Genomic DNA, 26,675 nt, shown 5'->3' on the forward strand with positions numbered 1-26,675 from the left:
TTTACGAAAACGTTTTTTATTTTAAGTCAAAGTACCAAGCAGATGCTTGCAAAACATAGAAAGTGAAACCCAAACCACGCCCTTTCCCAGGTGCCTCCGGCACTCACTGAGCTGACACCCTATGCAAAAATCAGATTCAGTCCCACTTCCTCAGAAAACTAAACTGAAGGCAGCCACCAGACACCGAGCTGCACGCGGCCAGAGGCTCTTCCTTCCCACCCTGGCCAGCCCTGAGGAGCAAGAGGAGCAGGGGGAAGCCCAGCAACTCCCAGCAGCCAGCAGGCTCTGCAGGAGGCAGCTGGAGCCCACCAGTGGGGGTGAGCATGCCCTCCATCGCCAGCAAGCTGGGTTCCCCGGTGGTAGGGGCTGGCAGAAGATGTCTGAGGGCAGTTGGGGGCACCAAGAGAAAGAGGGATGGGAATTAATTCCAAAGTTGGTTTGGGGCTTGTGTATGGCTCTGAAGGTTAACTTGATCTTCCAGGGCCTCTGGATGGAGAGGCAGGGGCTGACCAGCAATGCCATGTTGCACATGGCCTGAGCTGCTGGGCCTTGCCCACACCCACCACCCTCCTGATGCCCACAAGGTCACGCTGCCCCATGTCACAGGACTCAAAACGCGAATAAAAATGAATTTAAAAAAAAGGAGTATGTACACAAACAAGTAAACATCTCGCTGAAACCAGCTGATTCCTAACAGCAAATGAGGATGGAACAGAAAGAAAACAAGAAACAGAACCTCAGTAGCTTGACATGGGTAGGGGGCCCTGGTCACAACAAGGGTGTGGAGTCTGGGCACTTAGGAGGGATGGATGGACAGACAGAGGGACAGCCAGTTCCTTTCAAAGCAGCAAAAAGGGACAGCAGCTTTGTCCCCCTGTGGGGCTCTTGTCTGACAGTGGGGCTCTTGTTTGACAACCACCAGGAAGGTCTGCGGACAGGTGGCCCCACAGATCACCCCACCTCCCAAAACGTCTGGCTCCAGGGGCTCTGGCCTGGAAGACAGCCCCTGCCTGGTCTTCCTGAGATCCCAAACCTGACCTGCAAACCGACTACAGACAGCCCTTCATGGAACATCTCAGGCCCTGTGTCCCCTAGCTGACCTGCCCTATGCCCCGGGGGGGGCTCAACAACTGACTGCATGCAGGGGTCATCTCAGCCCCCACATCTGAAGGAACACCCCCAAACAAATGCCCCAAAGAGCCTCACCTTGGAGAAGGGCACTGCCCAAGATCTCCAGCACCTGGCCAGGTGCATACACAAGTGCTCCAGGCCCATTCCAAAGCCGCCTTGGGAAGCCTAGGCACTCAGCATTGTTTTGGTTGAAAATGCAACAAATTTGATTCTTCCTGGAAGCCTACTAAGCAATACACTTAAAAACACCTGCAGCACATGAGCGATGGCTCTTGACCCTGCCTGGTGTGCCTGGGTGCCCCATCTGAGCACCTGGGGTGGGGGCAGGTGCTGCCCCAGGCCTGCACTTTGGCCCCCAGGGTGCACATTCCCACACAGGCAGAGGAGCGGGGTGTGGCCACACTAACCCTACAGAAAACTGTGGGAAGAAACCAAATCCATAGGATCCATGGGTTTCCACACTTGGGTACTGTTCCCAAGACATGTGTTAGTAATGTCACCAGGACTCAGTGACTCGGCTGGCTCTGGCGCCACCAGCACCTTCAGGGTCTCAGGCACCTGCCGCCCCGGCTCTGCTGCCTGCACCCGGCTGTACCCAGGCCTCCTCCTGGCCATCGACCCCCTGGCTCCTGCTCAAGGCCCAGTGTGTAAACAGTATCAACAAGCAACAGGTGGAAAGTCTACTTCCCAAGAGAAAAGGGGAGGAAGTTTGGACGTGAAGACCATCTCCCAGATGCTGGCATCTGTTCTCTCATTCGCCTAGCAATGCCTCCCTTTGGGTTCAGCCCACTAGACCTGCCTGTGCAAAGCCAGCCCCATGGCCTCCGCCTGCAGCGGCCTGAGAAGAGGCAGCCAGCTCCATCCTCCCTGAGGGGCCTCGCCCTCCCAGGACACACCCTGCAAGAGGCCTGGGTTCCCGGCTACTTCTGCTCATGGTCCTCGGCCACAGCGGCCACCTCGATGGTGGCTGTGTGCTCCTCAGGTCCAGGGGCTGCGGCAGTGGGCACTGTCACAATTGTGCTGCCTGCAGGCGACGCCTGAGCCACATTCTGCAGGGTAGGGCCCAGGCTGGGTAGGGTGAGCAGTTGCAGTGGACTGACCACCTTCAGCACAGTGCTGCCATCTTGCATGGCTGCTGTGCTCAGGACTGTGAGGCTGGACGCGTCCGGGTGGATCTCGACTGTGCTGGGGAAGCTGGAGCCCGAGGAGGCCAGGACCGTGTAGCCCCCAAGCAGTGGCGAGGCTGGCGAGCTGGCTGGCGGAGCCTGAGGGGAGCCCTTGCCCAGGACAGCCGAGGGCAGCGTGGACACCACTTTACCAAGGGGCACACTAGCCAGCTGGGGCACAGGCACACCCGGGCCAAGGGCAATCTGTGCAGACTGAGTGAGCACCTGTGAGGCCACGGCAGCTGGTCCAGATGTGGCGCGTGCAAGCCGCGGCCGCTTGGCCGGGGGTGGCAGGGGCACGGGTGTGAGCGTCATGAGCACGTTGCTGAGGTGCTGGGACTTGTGCTTCAGCTCCCGGGCACGGCGCCGGTGCTCATCACACTGCTGCTCCAGGGCTGCAGGGACACACGTGTCACCACAGGGTGGCCCAGAAGCCACCAGCACCAGACACCCAGGGCCAACTGCCTAAGGCCAGGCCAGCAGGGGGGACAACTAGGGCCACTGCTCCCAGGTGGAAGCCATGTGCCAAGCAGTCTCTGCAGGCAAAGCTGCTCTTGGGGCCAAGCAAGCTTATTCACACGCATGTGCAGTGCACACACCAAGGACCACACCAGCGGAAGCTGGGAGCAGACGCACAGGGCATGTCTGCTGGTGGCAAGGTGGCCCTCCCTCTCCTCTTCACTTTTCTTAAATAGCCATTTGCCCTCCCAAGGAGGAAGGTAGGCGCTGTCACCTCTGCCTCTAGCCTGGCCATCTGAGGACCATGGCTATTGAGTTCTACTGACTCCTGCATGATACCTGTGTTCCTCGCTGGCCAGGCCCCAGAGCAGAAGCTCAGACGCACAGCTCTGACAGAGAAGCCCAGAGGTATGCCACGGTGCCCCAAGTGCCCTGTTGCTGGTGTACCTGCCAGGTCCCGGGCGTACTGCTCCCGAGAGCGGTCCATTTGGCACTTGTGGCTGGCCAGCACCTTCTTCACCAGGTCCAGCATGCCAAAGTTCTGTACAATGTTGTTGAGGAGGACAGCATCTGAAAGGAGCAGTGCAAGCACTCAGTGAGCACCAGGCCCCGTCCAGAGACCAGCTCCTCAGCCTGCACCAGCAGGAGAAGCTCCACAGACGTCTGGGACACCGCTGTGTGCCTCCCACACCCCCTGAGCACAGCAGGTCCTGTGTCCTGTATCTAGGCCAGGCCTCCATCCCAGCCACACGGCAGGCCCTGGGGGAACCCACAAGGGGGCGGCTCAAGCCCCTTCACCTCGGAGCTGCAGGGGAGGGTCCTGCACCCGCTGCTGTAGGCCTTTCATGGTTTCCTCCAGCTCCTGCTGGAACTCTTGAATGACTTCATCCAGAAGGCCAGCATCCTTCAGGCCCCTCCAGAAGGCAAACGTGTCATCTGTGGGAAGGAAGAGGTCGGGTGGGCAGGAAGAGCACTGCTACAGAGGACGGCCACGAGGACACTGCCCAAGGAGGTCAGAGCACATTACAGCCCATGTCTAACAGGCCAGTGGTTGAGCTCTGTCTCAGAGCCCCCAGGACAGCAGTGGCCAGAGTATGGACCACAGCTTCCTCCACGGCCCACGTGCACCTGTGAAAGCTCACAGGGTCATACCTCCAATGGCCGTGGTCCAGTCGCTGGGGTCCTCACAGGTCTCTATGGTGATGGTGGCAGGAGAGCCATTCACTGCAAGTAGAGTGGAGCCATGGTGAGTGTGACGGGCCCCACACCTCAGGCTCCGCCAGGCCTCCTGCGCTGACTGGAGTGCCAAAGGACCCCCGCCTCCGGCCACGGTCACTCTGCTGACTTCTCTGAACACACACACAGGACAAAGAACAGGAAGCAGCCCTCCTCCCATCATGTGTGACTCAATGCTGCCTTGTCAAGATCCTGCCCAGCTGGCCCCACAGATGGGTGTGGACCAGTCACCCTGGCTTTCTCTTTACCCCTTATCTAGCTTTAATCATGCCACTATGATCTTAGCCTGCATCAGATTTCTATTTTTCTGAATCAAAAAAGACAAGCCATCCCGAGGCCACTTCCAGTAGCTATAAACTCCAGCTGTCTGTAGTTTGTACTTGGCGCCCTGGAGTTCCTGACAGGCTTCAGGCACAGGCCTGGCTAAGAAGCAGACCAGAAACAGACGGCTGTTTTGGTAACTTTCCAGGCTCACACCAGCCCTGCCCTCATCAACAGTGTGCTGGAATCAAGTGAGGCGTGAGCCGACACTTGTCACGGCCTGGGCAGGTGTGCACCTTTCCCTGACTATACAAAGCTAAGCCAAAGGTCCTCAGAGATCAGGCTCAAGAAGCCCAGATGAACCCTGCCTCTGACTGTGCCTTTCCTGGGTGGAGCAGACACGAGTAAAGGGGTGCCCACCTATCCTGGCTGGTCATCCACAGCTCACTTTAATAAGGTAGGGCAGAGGGTCTGGGCCAAGCCCTGGGTCAGCCACCAGGATATTGACTGCCCAGCTCCCCACACTGCCATGCTCCCACCTGTCCCAGAGGGACTCTGCCCGGACTGTCAACATCTGGCCTGGGGCTGTGGTTCAGGAAGGGGCTAAGCACAAGATACCCTCAAAATGTTGCAAACTGTAGCCACTAACCAAGGAAAGGCTGGCAACAGCCAGCCCCCTGACCACAGCGGGTAGCGTCCTGGGCTGCTTGGGACTCAGTCCATCTACCAGGCAGGACACAGGGAAGGATGTGGGGCAGAACAAGGAGGCCTCAGGCCACCACAGGCCCAATTCCCCTCCACCCAGGACCACTAAAGCCCCTCCACCAGCCTGTCTGGGTGCATGATGGGACGAACCCACCACACACTCCAGCACACTCTGCCCAATGCCATGGAATGACAATTAGAGACAGCAAGTGACAGTGCTGCAAAGAGAGTACTGCCAGACATCGCTGTGTGACACATGGGGGCTCAGGACCCAACCCTGGTACAGTCTTGGTTTAAGAAGACTTTCTCAAGCCAGGCACTGTGGCCATGCCTATCATCCAAGCAACTTGGGAGGCTAGGCAGGAGAATCACAAGTTTGAGGCCAGCGTCAGCAACTTAGTGAGACCCTGTCTAAAAATAAAATAAAGGGCTGGGGATGCAGCTCAGTGGTACAGCATTTACCTAGCATGCAGAACGCCCTGGATTCAATCCCTGGTATCACATACACACAAAAATAAAAGCATGAATGAATGAAAAGAAAAAGAAGTCCCAAAATAAAATAAGAGAAGGGAAAGGGCTGGGGATAGAGATATAGCTGAGAGGCCCTGCGTTCAATCTCCAAGCACTCCCCCCACCAAAAAAAAAGAACGATTTCTACTTCAAGAAGCCGAGGGAATCCCAGGAACACCTGATCTCTGTGGTCCTGAGCTGCAGACACCCACATAGAAGAACATGTCCCTTGTCACCAGTGTCCACGTTGCCAGGAGAGATATGAGAGCCACATGCTGCTCTCAAGCCACAAGCACTGAGGGGCACTGTCCCAAGTGTGGGAAGGGCTGGGAGAGGAAGGTCAGGCCATGGGCAGTCCCTTCGGGGTTCCCACGCTCCTCTGTCGAGACAAAGGTGGCCGCCTCCCCTTCCATGAACCCAGCAATCACCAGACTTCCTTTGTGAGAGAGGGAGGGGGTACCAGGGCAACCAGAGGGGGACTGGCCTGTGAGACCCTCCACCTACCATCTGCTGTGGCAGGTGTGAGTGGGAGGTACTCTGCGGCTGTGGGGCTGCTCAGGGACACGCGAGCCCCCGAGAGGTCAATCTTGGTGCTTCGGCAAGTGTTGGAGCAGACCTTGTCATGCTGGTAGAAGTCCAGCTCCCCCGAGTCCATTATCTTCCTGTGGAGAAGACCAAGAACCTAGGTGAGACCCAGTCCAATATGCTTCATCCCCCACTCTGACTTGGGCCATGCAGCTGCACCAGCAGGGTCCCTTGAGTTGGGAGGGGACCGCACCCTCCCCTGCACACAAAGTTCCAATGGGAACGAGCTGTGGATGGCACTGCCACCTCAGGCCATCCATACAGGGCTCAGTACACAGAAAGGAGACAAATGCACTGGCTGGGGGGCATCTGGAGGTGCCCAGTCCACGCTGCTTCTGCAGACCCAGGGGAAGTGGCTTAGCCCACTGCAACACCTGTGGCCAGTTCTGAGTCAGAGATGTGGGAGCCACTCTCAGGAGAGGCCTGAAAGGCGGCAGACAGGAAAGAAGGTCAGCAACTGCAAGAGCAGACTCGCAGCCACGTGCACATCCAGGGATCTGCCTTCCCAGGCCTGAAGCCTAGTCTGGCATTTCTCAGTCAGCCTTCCATGCCTGTGAACAAAAGCCAGCAGCTCCCACCTTGCTGAGCATTCCCCTGGCCTCAGGCATATACACAGTTCACCAGCACAACACACCAGCCCACTGGCCATGTTCTAGAAAACCAGAGGCCACTAGGTGGGACTGGCTAAGAGCTGTGGGGAAGGACCTGGGGCTGATCACTCCTGAAGCCAAATTCTGACTCTGACACAGAGAAGGGCACCTGCTCAGGAGGCAAGGTGGACACTGGCTGTGGTACCTCATTGCAGTGCCCACACCTCTAGGCGCACACACAAGGTATGGCTCTCAGGTTACGAAGAATGCCGGCCAGCATGGTTTACCAGCTATCTGTGTAGTCCACAGGAGACTGCAGCAGAGGTAAGACCAAAAGGGAGAGGAGAGGGGAGGGAGGAGGGGAGGAAAAGGGAGACGCTGGGGAACAAGCTGACCAATCCTGTTATGCGCATGAATAAACATGGCATCAGGGATCCTACCACTGTGTATGATTTTAATGCACCTAGATTTTTTAAAAAACAAGGACAAAAAGAAAAAAGGTTGACATAGGACACCATGCTGAGATAGACCTGGGTGCCTAACTGAGACACAGACACCAGGTTAGCAATTAACATTTTAACAGTGACAGTTGTCAATGCCTCCAAGTGAAGAACCAGTGGAAATTAAAATGAGATTTGGCAAAAAAAAAAAACCAAAAAGTCTGACAGTCTCCCTGCTGGGTGGACCCACACCCTGTAAGGTGTAAGCAGAGTCCCACAGGGGAGAGAGCTGTAAGCACCCACCACATCTAACACACAGCTTTTCAAAGGAAAAAGCAAGGGCTCTCTGCTCCCCCGCACCTGCAGGCACACACCTGAGCATGATGCCGTTCATCCGGATGGCTCTCTTCCAGTCCTTCAGGGTGGACTTCCCCGCCAAGTGCACAAATTCCTTGGGGCTGATCACATGCTCGTCATACTGCAGAGAGCACAGCAGTCAGGGTCAGCTCAGCCTAGACTCTGGTCTGTGGGGCTACAGCCCGCTCTGCTCTGCTCTGCTGCCAGAGCTTGTGCCAGGGCTAATGGTGGGGAGGAGAGCCCCTGCGAGGCTCTGAAGCCCTAGCCTTGCCACACAGTGCCCCCACGGTCAGGGGCTAGGGTAGGCCCAGCTCTGCACTCACACTTGGCATGCTGCTGCCCACAAGGGCACTGTGTGCCTGGGAATGGGGAGGGCTGAGCTGACCAGATGCAAAAAGCCTGTGGCACGCTCTTCCTCCAGATGGTCTCAGCAAACCTTGTAACATACACGCTACATCATAAAAGGTAATATTAACAAAAAATCACAAGCACATAGACTAAGCTGTGAATGACCCCTGCTACCCTGCCAGGATACAGAGCAGAAAACAGCACCCTGTCCTGCATGAAGCTCACACATAACCATTACAAAGTCAGAGGACCATTGCCCAGATGAGAAGGTAAAATATCCTATTCAATCCTACTAAGTAAGCAATTATTAGAATCAAAGAATGAAAATAAAACTTTGTTTCCTTAGAAAATCAGCAGGCTAGGGATGGAGGAGTTGCTGGGTCCTGGGGCTGCCTCACCCTGGCATTCCACCCGAGCAGGGTGCCTGGGCACGCAGAGCTGGTGGAGACAGTGCTCCATACTCCATGAGCTCTGCACTCCTCTCTCGTTACTCCAGGCTGTAGTTGAGAAGGTCACCTCTATGAAGTTCATCAGGGTGGAGCCAGAAAGTCCCCTCTGGCCACACCACGCTGCCCTGAATCCTCAGAGGCAAGCACAGCCTCTGCCAGTCTGGACTGGCCACCAGCCTCCTCCTGCACAAGGCTGTGCTAGATAGTGCCCACCTGGCCTGCTTCTGCTCCAGGCTTGGGTCCACCAACCTCCTGGGCTCTAGATGGTCCCTTTCCCTTCTTGCCCTCCTTTGGGATGACTGCTCCCTCTGGGTTCCAGGTTCTTCTCTGCAGCCCTGTCTTCTCCTGTGGCTCTTGACACAGAGTATGCTATGCCTTGGCTGTCAGAACCCAGGGCTTCCTGGGCACCGCTGTGTGGCCAGTGCTTATCTTTAGACCCTCCCAGGATACCAGTACACATGCTGGTTGGCCCTATGGGATCTGCCTTTGTGTCTCTCACACTTCCATCTGGGATCTCTTTCCTCTGTCTGAAACACATTCAGAATGTCCTTCAGTGAGGATCTGTTGGTGGTAATTCAGTTACACCTGAAAGCATATTTCCCCCTAATTCCAGAGATGACTTTGCCATGGGCACTTGCTCTCCCTTGGCACAGGGAGCACCCAGCCATGCCACCTCTGGTTCCTGCTCCACTGCTTCTGGGATCTTCTTTTAGGGCACAGGTCTTGAGGGTCTTCTCTATCCTTGTGGTTCTCTCATTTCACCATGAAGTGATATTATGCTGTGGCACATTTCTTTCTTTTTCTTTTGATATAATTTCAAACTTACAAATAACTGCAAGACAGTCCAAGGAGTTCTGTTGTCCTCACAGCAGGCTCTCTGCTACCTGCCTGGCCCTCTGTGCATCCCTTGCCCAGGTGTGTGCATGGATGTGCATCCTCTTCTGGGCCTCTGAGGCTGGACCCCAGACCACATGCATGTGCTCCCTAGAATAAAGTGCTTTGGTACAGCCAGAGGGTGGCTCTCAAGGGTACCACCCCATTGTCCACAGTCCATGTTCAGACCCATGACTGCCCCAGCAGCAGCCTTTGCCACTGAACTTCTCTAATGGTCACTCCACCCAAGACTGACACTTGTGGCCACAGCATTTCTGCAGGCTTCTCACAATGGCATAGCTCTCTAGCCTTTCTTGGTCTTTCTGAGCCTTCTTATCACCAAGCATGTGGATTGGGCCCCTTGATTTGTATCTGGATCTTCTCAGGAGCAGTCAAAGAATTCCTGCCCATCCATCTTGATGGGGGTGAGGCAGACATCCCTCACCTGGATGTGGCGGTGTCTGGTAGGCTTCCCCACTGCAGCCACTGCCCTCTGCCTTTGCCTGTGGTACACAAGGATGGACGAGCACTCAGCATTCCCAGGTGCCACTGCTTCATGTCTGGGAGCTGGCATTCTAACTGGAGCACTCCACTCCACCCCCGCACTTACTGCGCATGAGAAAATGGCATGGAACACTGCAGTAAACGGGGACTCACAGATTCCTGCCCTACTTCAGTTATCTGCTTTGGATTTGTTTTGCAGCACTGGGGATTGAACCCATGGGTGCTCTACTCTACCACCTAGCTGCATCCCTGGCAATTTTTCCTTTTTATTTAGAGACAGGGTCTTGCTAAGTTTCCCAGGCTGGTCTTGAACTTGCACTCTCCCTGCTCAGCTTCCCAAGTTGCTGGGTTACAGGCATGGTCACAACGCCCAGTTCCCACTAGAGTGAGAGTATCTGACTACAATTTTTTGCTGTGCTGGGGATTAAGCCTGGTGTATGTGAGGCAAATGCTCTGAGCTGCAAATGCTCTGAGCAAATACTGAGCTGCACTCCAGCCTACTGTTATTTATCTGTGTGTTAAATTGTCCCAGGTGGAGACACTGAGATCTTTTTATCCAGCATGGACTTTGTGAGGTCTCCTGAACTGTGGACTCACACCCTCCCATGGCCATGAGGCACTCACACCTTCTTTGCAAACAGATGTGCTGGACTTTCTCCTGCTTCTATTTTCCACCTTCTTTCTTCGGTGGAGCATACTCTAGCTGAATTCTTTGGTTTTGTCTTCCAGTTCATCAGTCATCTCTTTAGTTATGTCTAATCTGCTCTGACACAAATCAACTAAGTGTCTAATTCTATTCTTCACTTCTATTTGTGCTTCTATCAAATCTGTTTATGCTTTACTGTGTTCAGATTTCTCTTTTATTTCTTGAAATAAATTAAACAACTATTTTATGTTCTGTGTCTTAAAATTCTAACTCCTAGGGCTACAGGTGTAGCTCAGTCTACCATATCCTATATGAGGCCCTAGATTTGATCCCAACATCACAGAACAAGCAAAACAAAACAAAACCCTGCAGTTGAAGCCTCTTTGGGTCTGAACCCCTGCTGGGGCCTCTGGCAGGCACTTGCTAGGGTGCTCATTTCTTGTGTCCAGTGTTTTTGCTTATTTCACTGTGAGCTGCTCCTTTTCTTAGCACTTTGTGGAAATTACTTAAAGCCTGAGACAAGGATGCATTTCTGCAAAGAAGGCTTTTCATCTGCCTCTATCAGATCCTAGGGACTGTCAGTCAGAAAACACTGGGCCACAGAGGCCACGTGTGAATGCATGAAGGCCACCCTTTTCCCCTGGTCCCCCACCTGGAGGTGGCATAAGGCTGGAAGGACATGCTCAGCAGGACCCTTTGGCGGACAGCTCTAGAGGGATCAAGCCCCCACACACCCGTGGTGCTGGGGGACCACCTGGCCTTCTTACCCAGCCTGCAAGGTTGACACAGCCCACCTCAGGGAAGGCTCTCCAACAAAAGCTGAACTCTACCCTAACTCAGGCCTGGTCCTGACAACTTCTGCCTTTCAGTCAGTGTAAAGACACATCTTAAAGCTGCTTTTTAAAAATATCTTTGATTTTTTGTTCCGTTTTTGTGTGTGTGCGTGTGTGTGTGTGTACACACCAGCGATTAAACCCAGGGGCACTTAACCACTGAACCAGATCCCCAGTCTTTTTAATATTTAATTTAGAGACAGGGTCTTGCTGGGTTGCTGAGTCTGGCCGTGAACGCACGATCTTCCTGCCTCAGCCTCTGGAGCTGCTGGGATCACAGGTGTGGGCCCCTGTGTCTGGATGGCGTTTTTTTTTTTTTTTTTTTTTAGAAGGGTCTCACTATGTTACCTAGACTTGACTCCAACTCCTGTGCTCAAGTGATCCTCCTGCCTCAGCCATCCCAGAAGCTGGTACTACAGGTGTGTGTCCCATGCCTGGCTCTGCTATTTTCAATGTAAGGGACATTTGGGAAGGGGATGGACAAGCATGCTGCCAGAGGAGAATGCCTTTCCCATCATCTTTCCCTGACACTGAACGAATCCCCTTAAAGCACACACCTCAGACAAAGCCACTTCCAACTCGGAGGCCACAGTCTCCACCACAGGACCACACACTGCGCACAGTGCTGCCTTCCACTGGCCTCCCCACAACAGCAGGAACTACTTTTGATGGAGATGCTCCCCATTATGCCCATAGCTACAATGCTGTCCTTGAGGCTGGCTGGTAGCCTCTTCCTCCTCCTTCCAGGCACAGGACCCTGAACAAGGGTCCAGCATGTCTATGGTGGCCCTCACCTGAACACATTTCACATTGATGCCGGGGCACACGAACTTCCTCCAAATCAGGTTGGCTCTGCTGTCTCCACAGGTAATGGGGTACACAATCTCGGCTTCCAAGCTCTCCCCCTCTTCAGCCATCTTCACTTCTCACAGGCACATGGACAGGGAAGGGCAGAAACACAAAATCAGTTGTGACCTCTCCAAAGCACTTCCTGCAATGCAGAAAGCACTGGTTCTTGGTTGTCAACCTGGAAACCCACTAAATCCCGAAAGACCCAGGTTAGCCAAGAGGGCGGGTCTTCCTCAGCCCCCATCAGCGCTCCAGAGTGATCTACAGAACAGATCAAACTACAGCAGTGTTCAGGAACCCCAGTAACTGCAGGTGGACTCAAGAGTCACCTACAGGGACAAATCAAGTTTTAGTTGGAACCCTACTAGGGAATCCAGGTCTTAGAAATCAAGGGCCTTTAATCTGGTAACACCAAGTCCCAGGGGTTCTAAAAGAGCATCTACTGCCACTCACTGCCAGTCCCAGCAACAGGCACAGAGAATCCCCAAGGAGAGTGTTGTGAGACACAGTGACCCTTCCTACTCTCCCACCAGCCACAGCAGGAGAAGGGATCATTACACAAGTCTCACCCCACCCGGAGGACCCTGGGGCCCCGCCCAGCCCAACAAGGGCCTTGGGAGCCCTGACAACTGCCCGTCTCAGTTGCTGGCTGTCATGTCCTGTGTCTGCAAAAGAGGCAGAAGGCTGGCTCCTCGCCTGGCACTGCTCCCCACCTGATGCTGCTCCCTACCTAACACGGCCTCCTTGAGCTGTGAGGAGGCTGTGAAGGCTGCGGCGGCTGCAGCAGCTGCATTCTCCGTGTCCACATTGTCTTCTGCCAGGTCACCCCTGGTAAGCAGTGAGAGAGAGCAAGAGAGAGAGAAGGGACCATCAGAGCCCCGAGCACAGCTTCCTCCAGAGATCATTGCTGCAAGGCCTGGGCCAGTGTGCTAAGGGATGCTGCCTGCTGCCCCCACAAGGACACACACCTAGTGTGTGGACACATGCTGTCTAGTGTCCAGAATAGCCCTGGCAAGTGAGGTCAGCCTAATGGATTTATGGAAGCAACAAATGCTCAAGCAGGAATTCTAAACCTCCATTTCTTTCTTTACTAAAGTTTTTATTTCCATTATAATGACTTCATGCAGTTATACAAATCATCAGAAAATATAATTTCTTATATTTCCTATATAGTGCTGTGCTGGGAATTGAATTAGGGCCTCTACCAAAAAGCCACTCCCCAGTCAACAAAACATAACATTTTTTAAAGAGAAAAAAAAAAATTACCACTGTCTACTTTCATCTGATACCAAAATAAATTATGAACGAATCAAAAGTAAAGGTAAGCTGGGCACGCTGGCACACACCTAGAGGCTGAGGCAGGAGAACTACAAGTTCAAAGCCAACCTTAGCAACTTAGAAAAGTCCTATACAACTTAGTGAGACCCTGTCTCTAAATAAAAAAATTAAAAGGGCTGGGGATGTGGTTCAGTAGTTGAGCAGCCCTAGGTTCAATCCCCAGTACCAAAAAAAAAAAAAAAGAGAGAGAGAAAGACAGAAAACTTGAAAGGAATGCCCACAACATAAGGAAGACAAATGGCTGATTGAGAAAGAGAGAGAGAGAGAACTTGAAAGGAATGCCCACAACATAAGAAGACAAATGGCTGACTCCCTACCACAGAGGCCATAGTCAGCCCCACCGCCTGGCAGAGGTTGGAGGCCTCAACCAGATCCTTGGAGAACCTGTGAAAAGACTTCCCATGACTCCTGAGAAGTGCAAGTAAGGACTATAGGTGCTTCCTTCACCCAGATAGTCCTGGGATCAAGAGCGGCCAACAGGTACATCGAGAAGGTCGAGGGGAGGTAGGCAGGACAGCACCACTGGCAAAGCCTGCCAGGGCATGGTGCAGCACTGGCCCAGCACACCCAGGGTCCCCAGGACCCTGCACTGCAGAGGAAAACCTGTGAGGGTTGAGGTGCCTGCAGCCAGAGAGCACAAGCCCCTGGACCCAGCTCCCCCACCTCTGGAATCGATCCCCCCAACACTACAATGTGGCCACAAACAGTCCCTGCAGAAGGGCCTGGACCAGGAAGCCACCCCTGGTTTCTGGAGCCTTGGGCAGGGATGTGGATAGGCTAGGTGAAACCTGAGCAAGCTGGGGGTTTATTTTCACCACAAATCAAGTCAGAAATGGGAGTGGATTAAAATGCAAACTTGAAGCTGGCCTTTAGGGCATGTTAAGAATGACTACAGCTGGAGATGTAGCCCAGGGGTAGAGCACTTGCCTAGCGTGTGCGAAGCCCTGGGTTCCAGCCCCAGCACCACATATTCACACAGAAAAGTATGACTTCGATATGAAGAATAACTTTAACTGGAAACACCCAAACTCCAAAGAGCCTGCAGGAACTCTGAAAAGGAGGTCGTCCTCCTGAGACAGGGCTATGCGAGGCATAGGACACGACAGAATAGGAATGCGTGCCACCCACAGCAGACCGTGTTCCTCAGAGGAAGTTAGGAGCAGAGGGGAAAGGAGAACGCTTCTGTAAGGGTACTGGGGTCACTAGGAAACACATCCTGGGCCTCGAGCATTAGCTGGAGATGGAGAGGAAATCAGGTTTGGTGCCAACGGAGGAAAAAGTGCATCCACAGACAGGATGGGGCCCTGCACAGGACAGCCCGCAGGACTCCTCCGCAGTCCCTGGGTAAGACACTAATTAACAGGCATTCTAGTTCGCCCTTCACTTGAAAAATGTCCACTAGGGTCCATGTGCCCATTCCAGGCTCAACACGCAGGGCAGCGCCCTTGTCTGCAGCAGGGATGCTCACAGCAGATTGATGGGCAGGCCTGCCAGGCTCCACAGGGGGAGACCACCTAAGTTCTGAGTAGTGCCCACAATGCAGCCAACTAGCTCTGCCCCATCTTCTTACATACACACACACACACACACACACACACACAGGCAGATCCAGATGGGTGCCACACATGTCTACCATCCCCAGGACTCAGGAGGCTGAGGCAGGAGGGTGCATGTTCCTGGGCAGCCTTGGCAACTCAGCAAGACCCTGTCTCAAAATAAAATACAACGAGGGTCAGGGGTGGCTCAGTGGTAGATCACCCTGTATTCAATCCCTAGTTACTGCAAAAGCAAAATAAAAAAGCAAATCTCAAATTTCCCACTAATAGAAAATAGGTAAGTCCCCACTAAAAAAAGAAAAGAGCTTCAGGTCAACCTGCCTCAGAGGCCATGTGGTACCTCCCCAGGAGATGTATGCAGAGGACCCCTCCTCTCCTAGAGAAAGGACCAACAATCAGCAGCACACAGCATCCTGGCACGAGAGGACCACAGCCTGGGAAATGGCCTCTGACCTTCATGGCTCCTCCATCTCCATCAAGAGGGGTGTTTCCTGCTCCTCAACCCACCTAACTCAGAACAAACGCTGACCAGCTTTGAACAGTGGGACATAAGAGGCTTTGCAGCTCCCACTCCCGCTACTGGAACCTTCCCACATGAGGACACTTCAGGCAGGTGTTCTGGAGAAGCCACTCAAGACACCCAGCAGCCAGGCCTACGCCAACTCGCCAAGACATAAGAAATGACAGATGTTGCTTTATGCCACTAAATTTTGCTTCTTTCTTTGGTAATACTGGCAATTGAGCCCAGGGCCTCAGACATGCTACATAAATAATGAGCTATACCCCACAGCCCATTTTATTTTTTTATTTTGAGACAGAAGCTCACTAAATTGCCAGGCTGGCCTTGAGGATGTGGTCCTCCTGCCTTGGCCTCCTGAGAAGCTAGGATCACAGGTATGCCACCATGCCTGGCCAAGTCACTAAGTTTTGTGGCGGTTTGCTATGCAGGAAAAGTGTCTGATGCAGGGATGTGCAGGGGGATGCTGCAGTCTTGTGGGTAGCACAGAACTGTCAACAGAGGCTGGAAGGGGCAGAGGCAGTTTGGTCGAGGCTGCTGTGAAACAGAACCTATGCCGAGGTGACTTAGAAGGTGGAGCACACGCCTGAAAACATGTGGCTCTCATGGAGCACACCTCCAGGCAGTGCTCCCAGGTGTCAGTGCTGTCAGATGACCATTTAAGCTATCTCATATCTCCCATTTCTCACTTGACAACAACCGTCAAAGTAAATGGCATCCGAAAAAAACCCACCACAGCAGGGTTGAGGTCCTTGGTTCAGGGACTTTCAAGGCCATGTGTGGCCAAAGGCACTGCCCCCAAAGGCAGAGAGGCCCTTCTCAAAGATTTCACCATGTGGCTTTTTAGCAGGACTGTCCACCTGGTGCCTGGCCTGCCTGACCCTGCATACTGAGTGTGGGGAGAGGGAGCAACTACAGTTTCAGTTCAAGGGTCTCTGGATTCAGAGGTGTTTCAACTGCAACCAGACCTGAGGTGGCCTGCAAAGCTATGGCCAGGTGCCACAGCTGGACAAGACCTTGCTGGGTCTTGGGAATGTGCCGGAGGATGGGGGCAGACTGCAGAAGCAGCCACAGCATCCCGCAACTCTCCCATCCAGAGGCAGTCTTAGTCCACCCTGAACCTGGGCACAGCTATGTGACATGCTCAGCAATGGGACAGGCACACAGGACACTGAGATCACCTGGGAAAGAAGTCGGGTCACCAGCTGGAGGATAAGAGACTGGCAGGCAGAGGTAAGCGGTCTCTATAGCTACCAGGACCCCAGCCTATCAACCAGAGAGGTGACTGAGGCCCGAGGACCACCACAGCTTACCACAGGGCAGTCAGGCAGCCAGACCACAGAAGCAGCGGCCAGCTGGTCCAACTGCAAGAATCTGTATCTGTGTCTTAAGGCACCAAGTTTGAAGTGGTTCCTTACACAGCCAAAGTGACCAGCACAATAATAAACAGGGTAAGGAGAGCTGACTGAATATCTCTTCTCACTGCTCAGTCTTAAACAGATTCAGCATAAGTTCTAAGAGTGTGCAGACTCAGCACCCAGGAAAGGGACCTGCACTTGATGTGACAAGCAGCCACCTACTCTAATGATGACAGGAAACAAAGGGAACAAACATGACACCTGAATTCTGAGGGCCAGTGTCAGCTGAAGCACATGTTCAGGACAGGCCCAGGGGTCAGCCACTATCACCAGCAGCAAGATACCCACAGGGTCAGCTCTAAGACCACAACTGTGTAAGAAGATAACAGCCCAAGAAGAAAGGCCTACAGATAATGATATTGAAGGGTCCCTGACGTGGGCTGCACTGCATCACCCCCAGGAGCTGGAAACTTCCCAAGTAGAGCTGGCTCTCCCTGGAGGGTCCTTCCCCAAGAGCCTGGGTGGGAAGTGCTGAAGCTGGGAGTGTGGCAATGGCCTCCCCACGGTGCCAGGAGGAAGCCACACAGGCTTCCCTGACCCAGTGTCACTTCTGCCACTCTCCTACTTAAGCCACCCCAATCTAAGGGAGGGCACATGTCCACTTCACATGTGTAGCACACCTCTAAGCTATGTGCCAAGGCGCTGACAAAAATCAAAGGAGAACCTTATGGGATCTTCATGGGAAGACCCTCCCAGAAGCCTGCATTTTCAGACAGGGTCTTGGCCACATCCACAGAACAGGGAGGATCATACACCCAGAACTCCCGGGTCCTGGGGCCAATTGTGGTCCACCAGGCATCAACCTCCACTCTGCCCCAGGAGGGAGATGGATGCACTGGGCCCAGTGCTGGAGCACCAAGCAGAGGACAGCGGCCTGAGGCCAGCCCCAACCACACAGCTGCCAGCAAGCCACTCATGCGAGCAGCAGACACAGCAACAGGGAGGGGTCTAGAGCCTCCCTCTCAGAGGTCCTGTCAGTCTGTGGATGTAGCTCAGTGGTGAAGAGCTTGCCTGGCACACACCAGACCCTGGGTTCACTCCTCAGCACCACGAAAACAATCTGCAGAAGAGTGAGGAGCTAAAAGCACATCCGCTCTGTGGGAGACCCAGGCAGTACGACACACGTCTGAGCTGGGCAAGACCAGCCTCGGCCCAGGACCCAGGTCCTCTGGTGGGAAGAGCAAAGGCTGGTGGCCCTCTCAGGCTGACCAACGCACTTGCCTCACCCTCAGCCAGATGGAAGCCGGCTGCCCCTCCTAACAACCCTGCCTGTGGGTGGCAAAAGGAAACCAGCACTCACTCGGATGCCAAGGCTCCTCCATTCAGACCTCCAATCCAAGCAGTGGGAAGCACTCAGTCTCATGAGGAATGTCAAAATAGACACTGGCTCCTCCCCTTCATCCCTTCAACAGTCCCCAGCCCTCCCCACTGTTCCATTTATCAAGGGAAACGCCAGGTGACAGTCACAGACACAGTCAAGGAGCTGCTGTGCCACCTAGGCTTGTGCTGACCCTCACATTTAGTGTAGTTCTTTCTGCAGCCAGTGCTTAAGACAGGCTAAGTCTAGGCTGAGAACCAGCACATGCGAAGAAACCTCCAGGCAGCCCCACCAAGCCCCTCCACCCTCAGCAGGCCCAGGGCCAGGCCTTACCCGTGAGGGGCCAGGTTTGTGGTCACCAGCACTGTCTTCACCTCCTCCACTCCACTGCCGTCAGCTGCAGCATCCGGGGTTGTCACAACCACCACCTCCTCCATGTGGACACTCACGTCTGGGGTTGCCATGGCTCTGGGAGGAGGACACGGGGCCACAGTGTCACTCTCCCAGGTTCCCAGTCCTAGACAAGGCAGGACACAGATGGCAGGGTGGTCTCCAGTAAACAGCCTCTCTGCTCCTCCAAAGACCCTCCTCTAAGCTCCCAGCTGCTTCTCTCTGACAAGCAGCAGCAGCAGCAGCAATGCAGGAGCCTCTGCAGGGTCTGAGGCATGGGCACGACCCACCACCTTCCCCGTAGGAGCCATGTGCCCCTACAGGGCAGGGAGGGAGACCAGAAGTCCAGGTGAATTCTCTAAAGCTGAGTATCCAGCTGCTACTCTCCCTCCTCTCTCTGGCTGACCTCAAGGGCAGCCCAAACCCCAAGTCAAGGCACTTGACAAGTCCTCTCTCTGGCTGTGAAAAGGGAAACCCATACAGGAAAGAAAGAGGGATGCCCTGATTTTCATTATTACTACCATTACTATCTTTTGCCTTTGCCAACCTTGCCCTCAGACAAACCCAAGCCCCAACCTGAACCCTGAAATGGTGGCAGAGGCCCTGCAAGCACCAAAACACCCAGGAAGGGGAACCCCCCCACACACAAGGGGATGGTGGTCCTCAAAGTGTGGGGGCCCACACTGTCCTGCTCTCCATCAGGCCCAGAGTAACAAGATGTGGCTGTATACACAACAGTCCTGAGTTTCTAGCAGAGGACAAGGATAGGGTCCTGAAGTCAAAGTGGGGCATGGTCCACAGGAGGGAGGTGAGACAGTGGGGGAAGACCTGGGTCATTCCAAGATGGTCTACATGTGGCCCTCACCTACATAGCAAACTAAATGCTCTGAGAACTGACCTACAGAGTAGACTACTGCTCAGCCTCGGACCAGTCCTCAGATGGAGCACGCAGACTCTGAAAGCTGACTGACCTAAGCATGGCCACAGAAGGCCTGCAAACATGCATCCCAGGTTATAGGTGCAGCTCCTGCTGCAGCAAGAGCATCTGCACCCTTGGGGAGAAGGGGTCACAGGCTGGACCTCATGGCAGAACACCCAACTATCCAGGGTATAATCCAGAACAGAAGCTGACAATACCAAGTGCTGTGAGGACCTAGGCAATTGAAATTCTCATGGACTGCTGGATGGGTTGCTAACTAATACAGTCACACTGGAAAAGTCTGGTAGTTTCTTATGAAGTTAAATGTACTCTTAACATACAACCCAGCAATCCCACTCCTAAATACTTACCTAGAGAAATAAAAACTTACATCTACTTGAAAACGTATACACAATTCCTTGTAATAGCATTATTCATAACTGTCAAAAGCTGAAAACAACCTACATGTCCTTCAGGAGGTGAGAAGATCACAAAATAGAACATGGCACCAGGCAGAAGGAGCAAATAAACTACGGATTTGTCAACAACCTGGATAAATCAACCTGGGTGGGAAAGGTAATCCCAAAGGAGGCACCACAGGAGTGAACCCCAGGACTCCTAAGAGGACAGGTCATGCAAATGCAGGGGCAGGTGCAGCCCAAAGCAAGGGTGACCACATGGGAGCCCCAGGGAGGTTTCCAGGGTCTGTACTACAGTCGTAGGGTAGCTTCATGAGTCTACATGTGAAACAATTCATGCAAGTGTACACAAAAAACAAGACGTTTATTTTACTACTTTAAAATCTGCTTAAAACCTAAACTAGCAAAAGATACTTGCTGTTATGGTTGGGCGCGAGGTGTCTCTCAAAAGCAATGTGAGACAATGCAAGAAGGTACAAAGGAGAAATGATTGGGCTGTGAGAGACTCAACCCAATTAGTGAATTAATCTTATGATAGAGATTAATAGTAACTGAAGTGGTGGGGTATGGCTGGAGGAGATGGGAATTGGGGCATGATATATTTCTATCTGGCAAGTCCTGATCACCATGTATGTTGCTTTCCTCTGCCACACTTCTGCCATGATGTTCTGCCTCACCTGTATGTAGCCCCAAGGAACTGAGCTGGCCTTCTATGGGCTAAGACCTCTGAAACTGTGAGCCCCCAAATAAACTTTTCCTCCTCTATAGTTGTGCTGGTCAGATCCTTTGGTCACAGCAGTGAAAAAGCTGACTAAACAGAAGTTGGTACCAAGAAGTGGAATTGTTGCTGTGGCTAACTTGACGATGTGGTTCAGAAACGTTCTAAGCTTTTTGAATTGATGGGAGGAATTTCAAGATGTTTCGCAATGCAAAACAGAAATGCTTTAGGTTGTTTTAAGTGGAGCTTAATGGCCAATTCTGGTGGGAGCTCAGAAGACCAGAATGCCAATAGGATTGTGGACAGTGAAGACGGCTCAAGGAGGTTCAGAAATGGAGGATTCCATTGGAACTTGGAGTAGAGACCATTGCATTGTTTGCATTTTGCCTGTGTCCTGAGATTTTTGGTGAAGCTGATTTTAAAAGTGATGAACTTCTTAATCTGGCAGAAGAAATTTCTAGGCAGCATAGCATTCAGTCAATGGCACAGATATTGCTGGTGGCTTTTAGCCAAATTTTTTGTGATATCCAGGAGCAGAAAGCAGAGCAGAAAGATTTGGAAAAAGTGGACTTGAAAGGCAGGAATAAAACGGGCTAAGGAAGTTGCAGTTGTTAAAGACATTACCATCACTACAGAAATGCTAAATATTTTGCCCAGCAACATTAAGAAAGATGACTTGAGGGCATCTCAGGAGCTGGGAAGACTACACCCATCTCAAGCTCAAGGGAGTAAAGGTGAAAATCCTCTTGAGAAGAGACCAGTAGGGCATCCTTCTTGCACAAAGGGGCCTAGGAAGTTTTTTTCAACATGCTTAGCCACCCAGGAACTCATAATGCTGCAGCGAGGGTCCCTGTGGGCTTGACTATTGCTTGAGATGGCAGCAGATCTTGGCATCAACCATGTGGTGCTGGTTCTGCAGGGATGCAGGACGCTGAAGTTAGGGGTTAGTGGAGGCTTCTACCAAGATTTCAAAGGAAGGCCTTGGAAGTCAGACAAAGTGCAGCAGGGTCAGAGTCCCTGGGGGCACTCCCTGAGAAGGTACGGTGTAGATATTTGAGGAGGAAGCAGAAGCTGCAATGGAGATCCCCAAGATTAAGAAATGCCAGTAACACGGGACATCACCCTAGGAAAGCTGCAGGAAATGAGCAGAGGAAAGCCAACAGAAAGGCCACTTGGGCTGCTGCATCCAAGGTCCCAGCGGCAGAGCTACGCAAGACTTTTGGAGAGGACATCACGTCATGTGCTCCAGATGCCGAACACAGAACTACAGGACTTGTTCGTCCAGCTGGATTTTCTTGCTTTGGTCCTACCCTTCTTTCTATGCCTCTAATTTTGTGAATGGAAATGTTTACTCTGTATCATTGTATATTGGATACTTATAAATATTGCTTGTCATTTTACAGGAGCTCACAACGTGAGACTGCCTGGAACCTCAGAGAAGACTTTGGACTTAAACTTTAGGTAATCTTGGAACTGTTGAGACTAAGGGGACACTTGGAAATGGACAAAATGTATTTTGCACTGTGAGATGCACTGCAATGTTACAGTCTGCATTTGAGCTGTCCCTCAAAAGCTCTCGTGTGACAGAATGCAAGAAGGTACAGAAGAGAAATGATTGGGTTATAAGAGTCTTAACCCAATCAGTGAATTAATCCCATGATAGGGATTAACTGAGTGGAAACTGAAGTGGTGGGTGTGGCTGGAGGGAATTGTGGTGTGGCTTTGGGGTAATATACTTCTACCTGACGAGTGGAGTCTCTGCTTCCCGATCACTGTGAGCTGCTTCCCTCTTCCACACTCTTTCCGCATGACATTCAGCCTCACCAGGACCCCTGAGGAATGGTGCTGGACTTCTATGGACTGAGAACTCTGACACCATGAGCCCTTAAATAAACCTTTCCTCCTTTACAATTGTTCTGGTTGGGTCCTTACATCACAACAGCAAAAAAGCTGACTAAAACGCTTATACCCTTGGTGTACGGTCAATTGATTTCCAGCAAGGCTGCCAAAACCGTTCAATAGGAAATGGGGATAGTCTTATCAAACTACGGTGTGGACAACTATTTATCCACATGCAAAAAAATAAAGTTGAATTCACACCATATGTTACATACAAAAATTAGCTCAAAATGATCAAACCTAAGAGTTAAACCATAAACAATTAGAGGAAAACACAGGGAAACACCTTCATGACACTGGATCTGGGGATGAAAAGCTCAGACAACCAAAGAGAGAACAGGGTGGGTGCAGCTCAGTGCTGGAGTGCTTGCCTAGCACGTGGCGTATGGCAGGCCCTGGGTCCTGGGTTCATCCCTTCCCCACCCCCATGCAGTTAAACACAGAGGAACTACAGGATATGCAATGGAAAGCAGGGACTTTGTTCAGATACTTGTATACATGTCTGTAACACACTCCTCACAACAGCCAAAAGCAGAAACGAGCAAACACACAATGAAGAAACAGAAAATGGCACATAATGAATAGACTGCTACTCAGTCTCAAAACAGAATGAAATTCTGACATCTGCTACTACACAGGTAAACTCTGAAAACATTATGCCAACTAAAGGAAGCCAGATACAAAAGGACGAATCCGAGCCAGAGCACTTAACCTACCATGCACCAGGCCCTGGGTCCAATCCACAGGACAGGGGTGGGGGACGGGGGCGGCCCTTGGGTCTAAGTACAAGACAAAACTGCTCATATGCAATTGGCCAGTATATCCTATTCCAAGATCTGGCTTTCTTCTCGACAAATCAAAATCATTTTCCTTTCATAAAATACCACCAAAGCAGACAGAGGTGCCGTGGCGCACCTATAATCCCAGCTACTTGGAAGGCGGGTGGGAGGACGACGAGTTTGAGCCCAGTATGGGTAACACAGTAAACCCCATCACAAAAAACAAGCCAGGCACAATGGTGCACACCTGTGATCCCTGCTGCTCAGGAGGCTGAGGCAGGAGCATCACAAGTTGGAGGCCAGTCTGGATAACTTAGTGAGACCCTACCTCGAAATAAAGAAAAAAAAAGGGATGGGTGTAGACCAAAGTTAGGGCACCCGAGTTCAATCCCTGGTATCAAAAACAAAAAAGCAAAACCAAAAAACCTCAACAAAAAGAAGAAATGCCAACATGGATAACAGAGGTCATGACCACCAGCCCACAGACGAAATTTCTTTGATCCTATGTTTTGAAACGTTTTAATTAGTTCAAAACATCTGGCGGTTCCAGCTTCTTCAAAAGCACCAGCAGTGAGCTCTGGAGGCATCCAGCATCAGGCGGACAGGCACTGGACAGCTGCTCACACGCAAGGGCAGCCCTGTGCCACCGACTGCCACCTCCTTTCACAGCCCAGGCACCGTGGTTATTCCAACGCTGGGTCTGCATTTGGTTTCCTAAGTGCTCATCTCTGGCACACAAATCCCTCGGGGATGTCTTCCCAGTGCCCTTAAAACGCTGCCTGTGAAAAGACGTTCTGAACCGCGAGTCTGTTCACCTTGTTACACGTCGTCTTTATCTAACCCAGCTCCTTTTACCTGAGTAGAACCAACACAAAACGTGGCGTTTGAAGTTAGCCACTGCTGACTAACCCTAACCAGGCCGTGACCAATGGTGGGTGACTGCGGGCCACACGCATTCAGTTCTCACCACTGGGTCTCTATGGATGAGGGGGGACTCCCAGCGGCCGGGTCCCCAGGGTGGGCTCCTGGTGGCCGGGGGGCGGGGGGCTCCTGGTGGCCGGGCTCCTGGTGGCCGGGTCCCCAGGGTGGGCTCCTGGTGGCCGGGGGGCGGGGGGCTCCTGGTGGCCGGGTCCCTAGGTGGGCTCCTGGTGGCCAGGCTCCTGGTGGCCAGGCTCCTGGTGGCCAGGCTCCTGGTGGCAGGGATCCTGGTGGCCGGGTCCCCAGGGTGGGCTCCTGGTGGCAGGGATCCTGGTGGCCAGGTCCCCAGGGTGGGCTCCCGGCCACACAGCCCCACCGCGGCGTTCCCGGCAGCGCAGTCCTGGCGACCCATCTGCTGCCACGGACTCCGCCCCGCCAGGGGTCTGGCCCGACTCGCCGGCGAGCGCGGTCCCGGCGGGCCGCTCACGTGGCTCCCCGGGGACCCCGTTCCTGTCAGTGCCGGCCCCACCGGGCCGCGCGAGGTTCCTGGGGGGTCTCGGTGGCCTCGCGGGTGGGGCCCCTGCGTGCCCCGGCGCCCACGGGCCCCGCGCCCACGGAGCCGGCTCCCGCCCGGCCCCGCACCTAGCCGCCCTCGCCCGCCCGCCCGCGGCGGCAAGATGGAGGCCGGAAGCGCCGCCGCTTCGCGCGCCCGCCCGCCCGGCGCCCGCGCCCGCCCGCCTGACGCCGCCGCGCCGACGCCGCCGCCGCCCTCGCGCGCCCGCCGCCCCTCCCCCGCTCCCCTCCCCCCGCCGTAACGTCCTGACGCTCCGCAGGGACCCCTGACTGGACGGCGGCGCGTGAGTGGCGCGAGAGGCCTCGCCGCGGGGGGGCGCGGGAGCGCCGGCGCCGCTTACCTGGGGCCCCGCCGGCCTGCTCCGACGCCCGGCGGCGGCGGCGACGGCGGCGGGAACTGCGGCAGCGGCGGCGGTCGGGGGCTTCGCTCCTTGTTGGGGATTCGGCGGCGGCGGCGGCGGCGGCGGCGGCGGCGGTTCGGGCGCGCGCTTCCTAGTGACGCAGGCGGCGGGACCGCGCACGCACGGCCCGGGCGGGCTTGGTGACTTTTTTGGCGCTCGCCGTGGAAACGGGTGGCGCTGTAAGATAAGCCCCGGAGGGCTCCGGCGCGCGTGCGCATGCGGCCTCCTTGCGGGTTGGGAGGGTCCTAGGGCCGCCGCCTGGCGCTCTGCGGACGTCGGGTGGCCCAGGTGGCGCCGTACGCTTGGCGGACGCGCCGAGGGGAAGGCGGTTCAGGGACCGACGGCGGCAGCGGGAGTGCCCGCCGTGTGACGGGGACCGGGCAGCCCCTGCAGTGCGCGGATCTGCCTTCGGCGCAGCGACCTGGGCCCCCGGCCTGGGGGCCTGGGCGGAGGGGAGCCGCGTCGCACCCCGCGCGCAGTCGGACCGCGCGTCGCCGCGTTTTGCGTGGTGGAAGCACGCTTGAAGCCGCGGCGTCTCAGCGTGCGCGGGGCGCCGCGAGCGCCTCGGCGAGCCGGTGAGACGCCCCGGGCGCCGCTGCTTGGCGGCTGCGGGGGAGCAGCTGCAGTGGTGCCGCGCGTGGGAGGGTGGGCGCCGCTCGGCACCTGCTGCGTCCAGCCACCGGGCGCAGGCGCCTCGCCCTGGAGAGCGGTTGAAGCTCGCTCTGGCGGGATGGGCCGCTGGCGCCTCTCTGCCCTGTGCTGCCTGTGCACCGGGCTCTCCGGTCCGGGAGTGGGACAGAGGCTGCAGGGCCCCCGAGCTGAAGCGAGCTGGAAGCAGACGCCTGCGTGGGCAGCGCCCACCTTCCGGAGGACGGCTGCCGGGACGGGACGATTCCCGCACACTTCACTGAAGGGACATCGTAAGGAGGAAAGCGGTGCTTTCGTTCTGAGTTCAGTAACGTCTGTGTACTCAAGCCAGTGAAGCAGTCTTTAAAAAATCAAACTGTTGAGCTTTGTCGGTGCAGTTATTTCGTGTATTATTCGGTAGTATTGCTGTGCGTGTCGTTGTGGAAGCAAGTGCCAGTGAGATTAAAGGGGAGTGCTGGAAGTTGCCCTGGGGACAAGATCAGGCCTGCAGGGACAGACAGGTGGTGTTACAGCTGGTGACTTCATGCGGTGCTGGCACCCGCTGCTGGGCAGGCTGTGGGGCTGGGCCGGAGTGGACACTGGTTCCCTGTCCTGTTTATTCACCCTCCTGCCCACCTCAACTTCCAAGTGGGCATCAAAGGGAAGTAGGGCCAGACCCCTGTAGAGCGAGGGTGCTAGGCTCTTCTCACGGATCAGCCTGACCTGGAGCTGGACTTCTGTTCCTTACAGGCAGAGGGGACTGAGCGTGCCCCTGGGATGGATTCATCTCCTCAGCAGTACTGCTGACTGAGTGCTCCTGCCCCAGAGTTCACATGTTGAGTTCTAACCCAAGATGATGGCCATAGGAAGTAGGGTCTTTGGGACCCCTGAGAGGCCTTCTGCCCCTTCCCAGACAGGAGGACACAACACTGAGCCAACAGTC

General features: G+C 54.3%; 1 protein-coding gene across 5 annotated transcripts; it reads right to left on the reverse strand.

Annotated features, from left to right (window-relative positions):
* GMEB2 (glucocorticoid modulatory element binding protein 2) lies at positions 1–25,522 on the reverse strand. Of its 5 annotated transcripts, none has more exons than XM_079128006.1 (11): positions 25,046–25,179; positions 23,461–24,068; positions 18,423–18,606; positions 12,673–12,770; positions 11,888–12,015; positions 7,458–7,561; positions 5,973–6,130; positions 3,909–3,980; positions 3,555–3,692; positions 3,204–3,326; positions 1–2,692 (listed from the first exon to the last, which is right to left on the reverse strand). In XM_079128006.1, the coding sequence occupies exons 3-11, from the start codon at positions 18,551–18,553 to the stop codon at positions 2,052–2,054; spliced, it is 1,593 nt and encodes a 530-aa protein (XP_078984132.1). In that variant the 5' UTR covers positions 18,554–18,606; positions 23,461–24,068; positions 25,046–25,179; the 3' UTR covers positions 1–2,051. The 5 variants fall into 5 exon arrangements, with proteins under 5 accessions (XP_078984132.1, XP_078984130.1, XP_078984129.1 ...); XM_079128004.1 differs by lacking the exon at positions 25,046–25,179 and adding an exon at positions 24,181–24,242; XM_079128003.1 differs by lacking the exon at positions 23,461–24,068 and having other exon boundaries at positions 18,423–18,557; positions 25,046–25,522.
* Between the last annotated feature and the right edge of the window lie 1,153 nt (positions 25,523–26,675).

The sequence above is a fragment of the Sciurus vulgaris genome (genome assembly GCF_902686455.1).
Source record: "Sciurus vulgaris genome assembly, chromosome: 2".
In the NCBI taxonomy this organism is placed as follows: domain Eukaryota; kingdom Metazoa; phylum Chordata; class Mammalia; order Rodentia; family Sciuridae; genus Sciurus; species Sciurus vulgaris.

What these genes read in the sequence shown, in the direction of transcription:
- GMEB2 (XM_079128003.1), bottom strand. Translation starts at nt 25,323, where the DNA reads ATGCGCACGCGCGCCGGAGCCCTCCGGGGCTTATCTTACAGCGCCACC. An exon ending in GCAGGCCGGCGGGGCCCCAG is followed by an intron (nt 18,558 to 25,045) that starts GTAAGCGGCGCC and finishes TCCTCCTCCCAG; the next exon opens with AGCCATGGCAACCCCAGACG. An exon ending in TCAATGTGAAATGTGTTCAG is followed by an intron (nt 7,562 to 11,887) that starts GTGAGGGCCACC and finishes TGCTCTCTGCAG; the next exon opens with TATGACGAGCATGTGATCAG.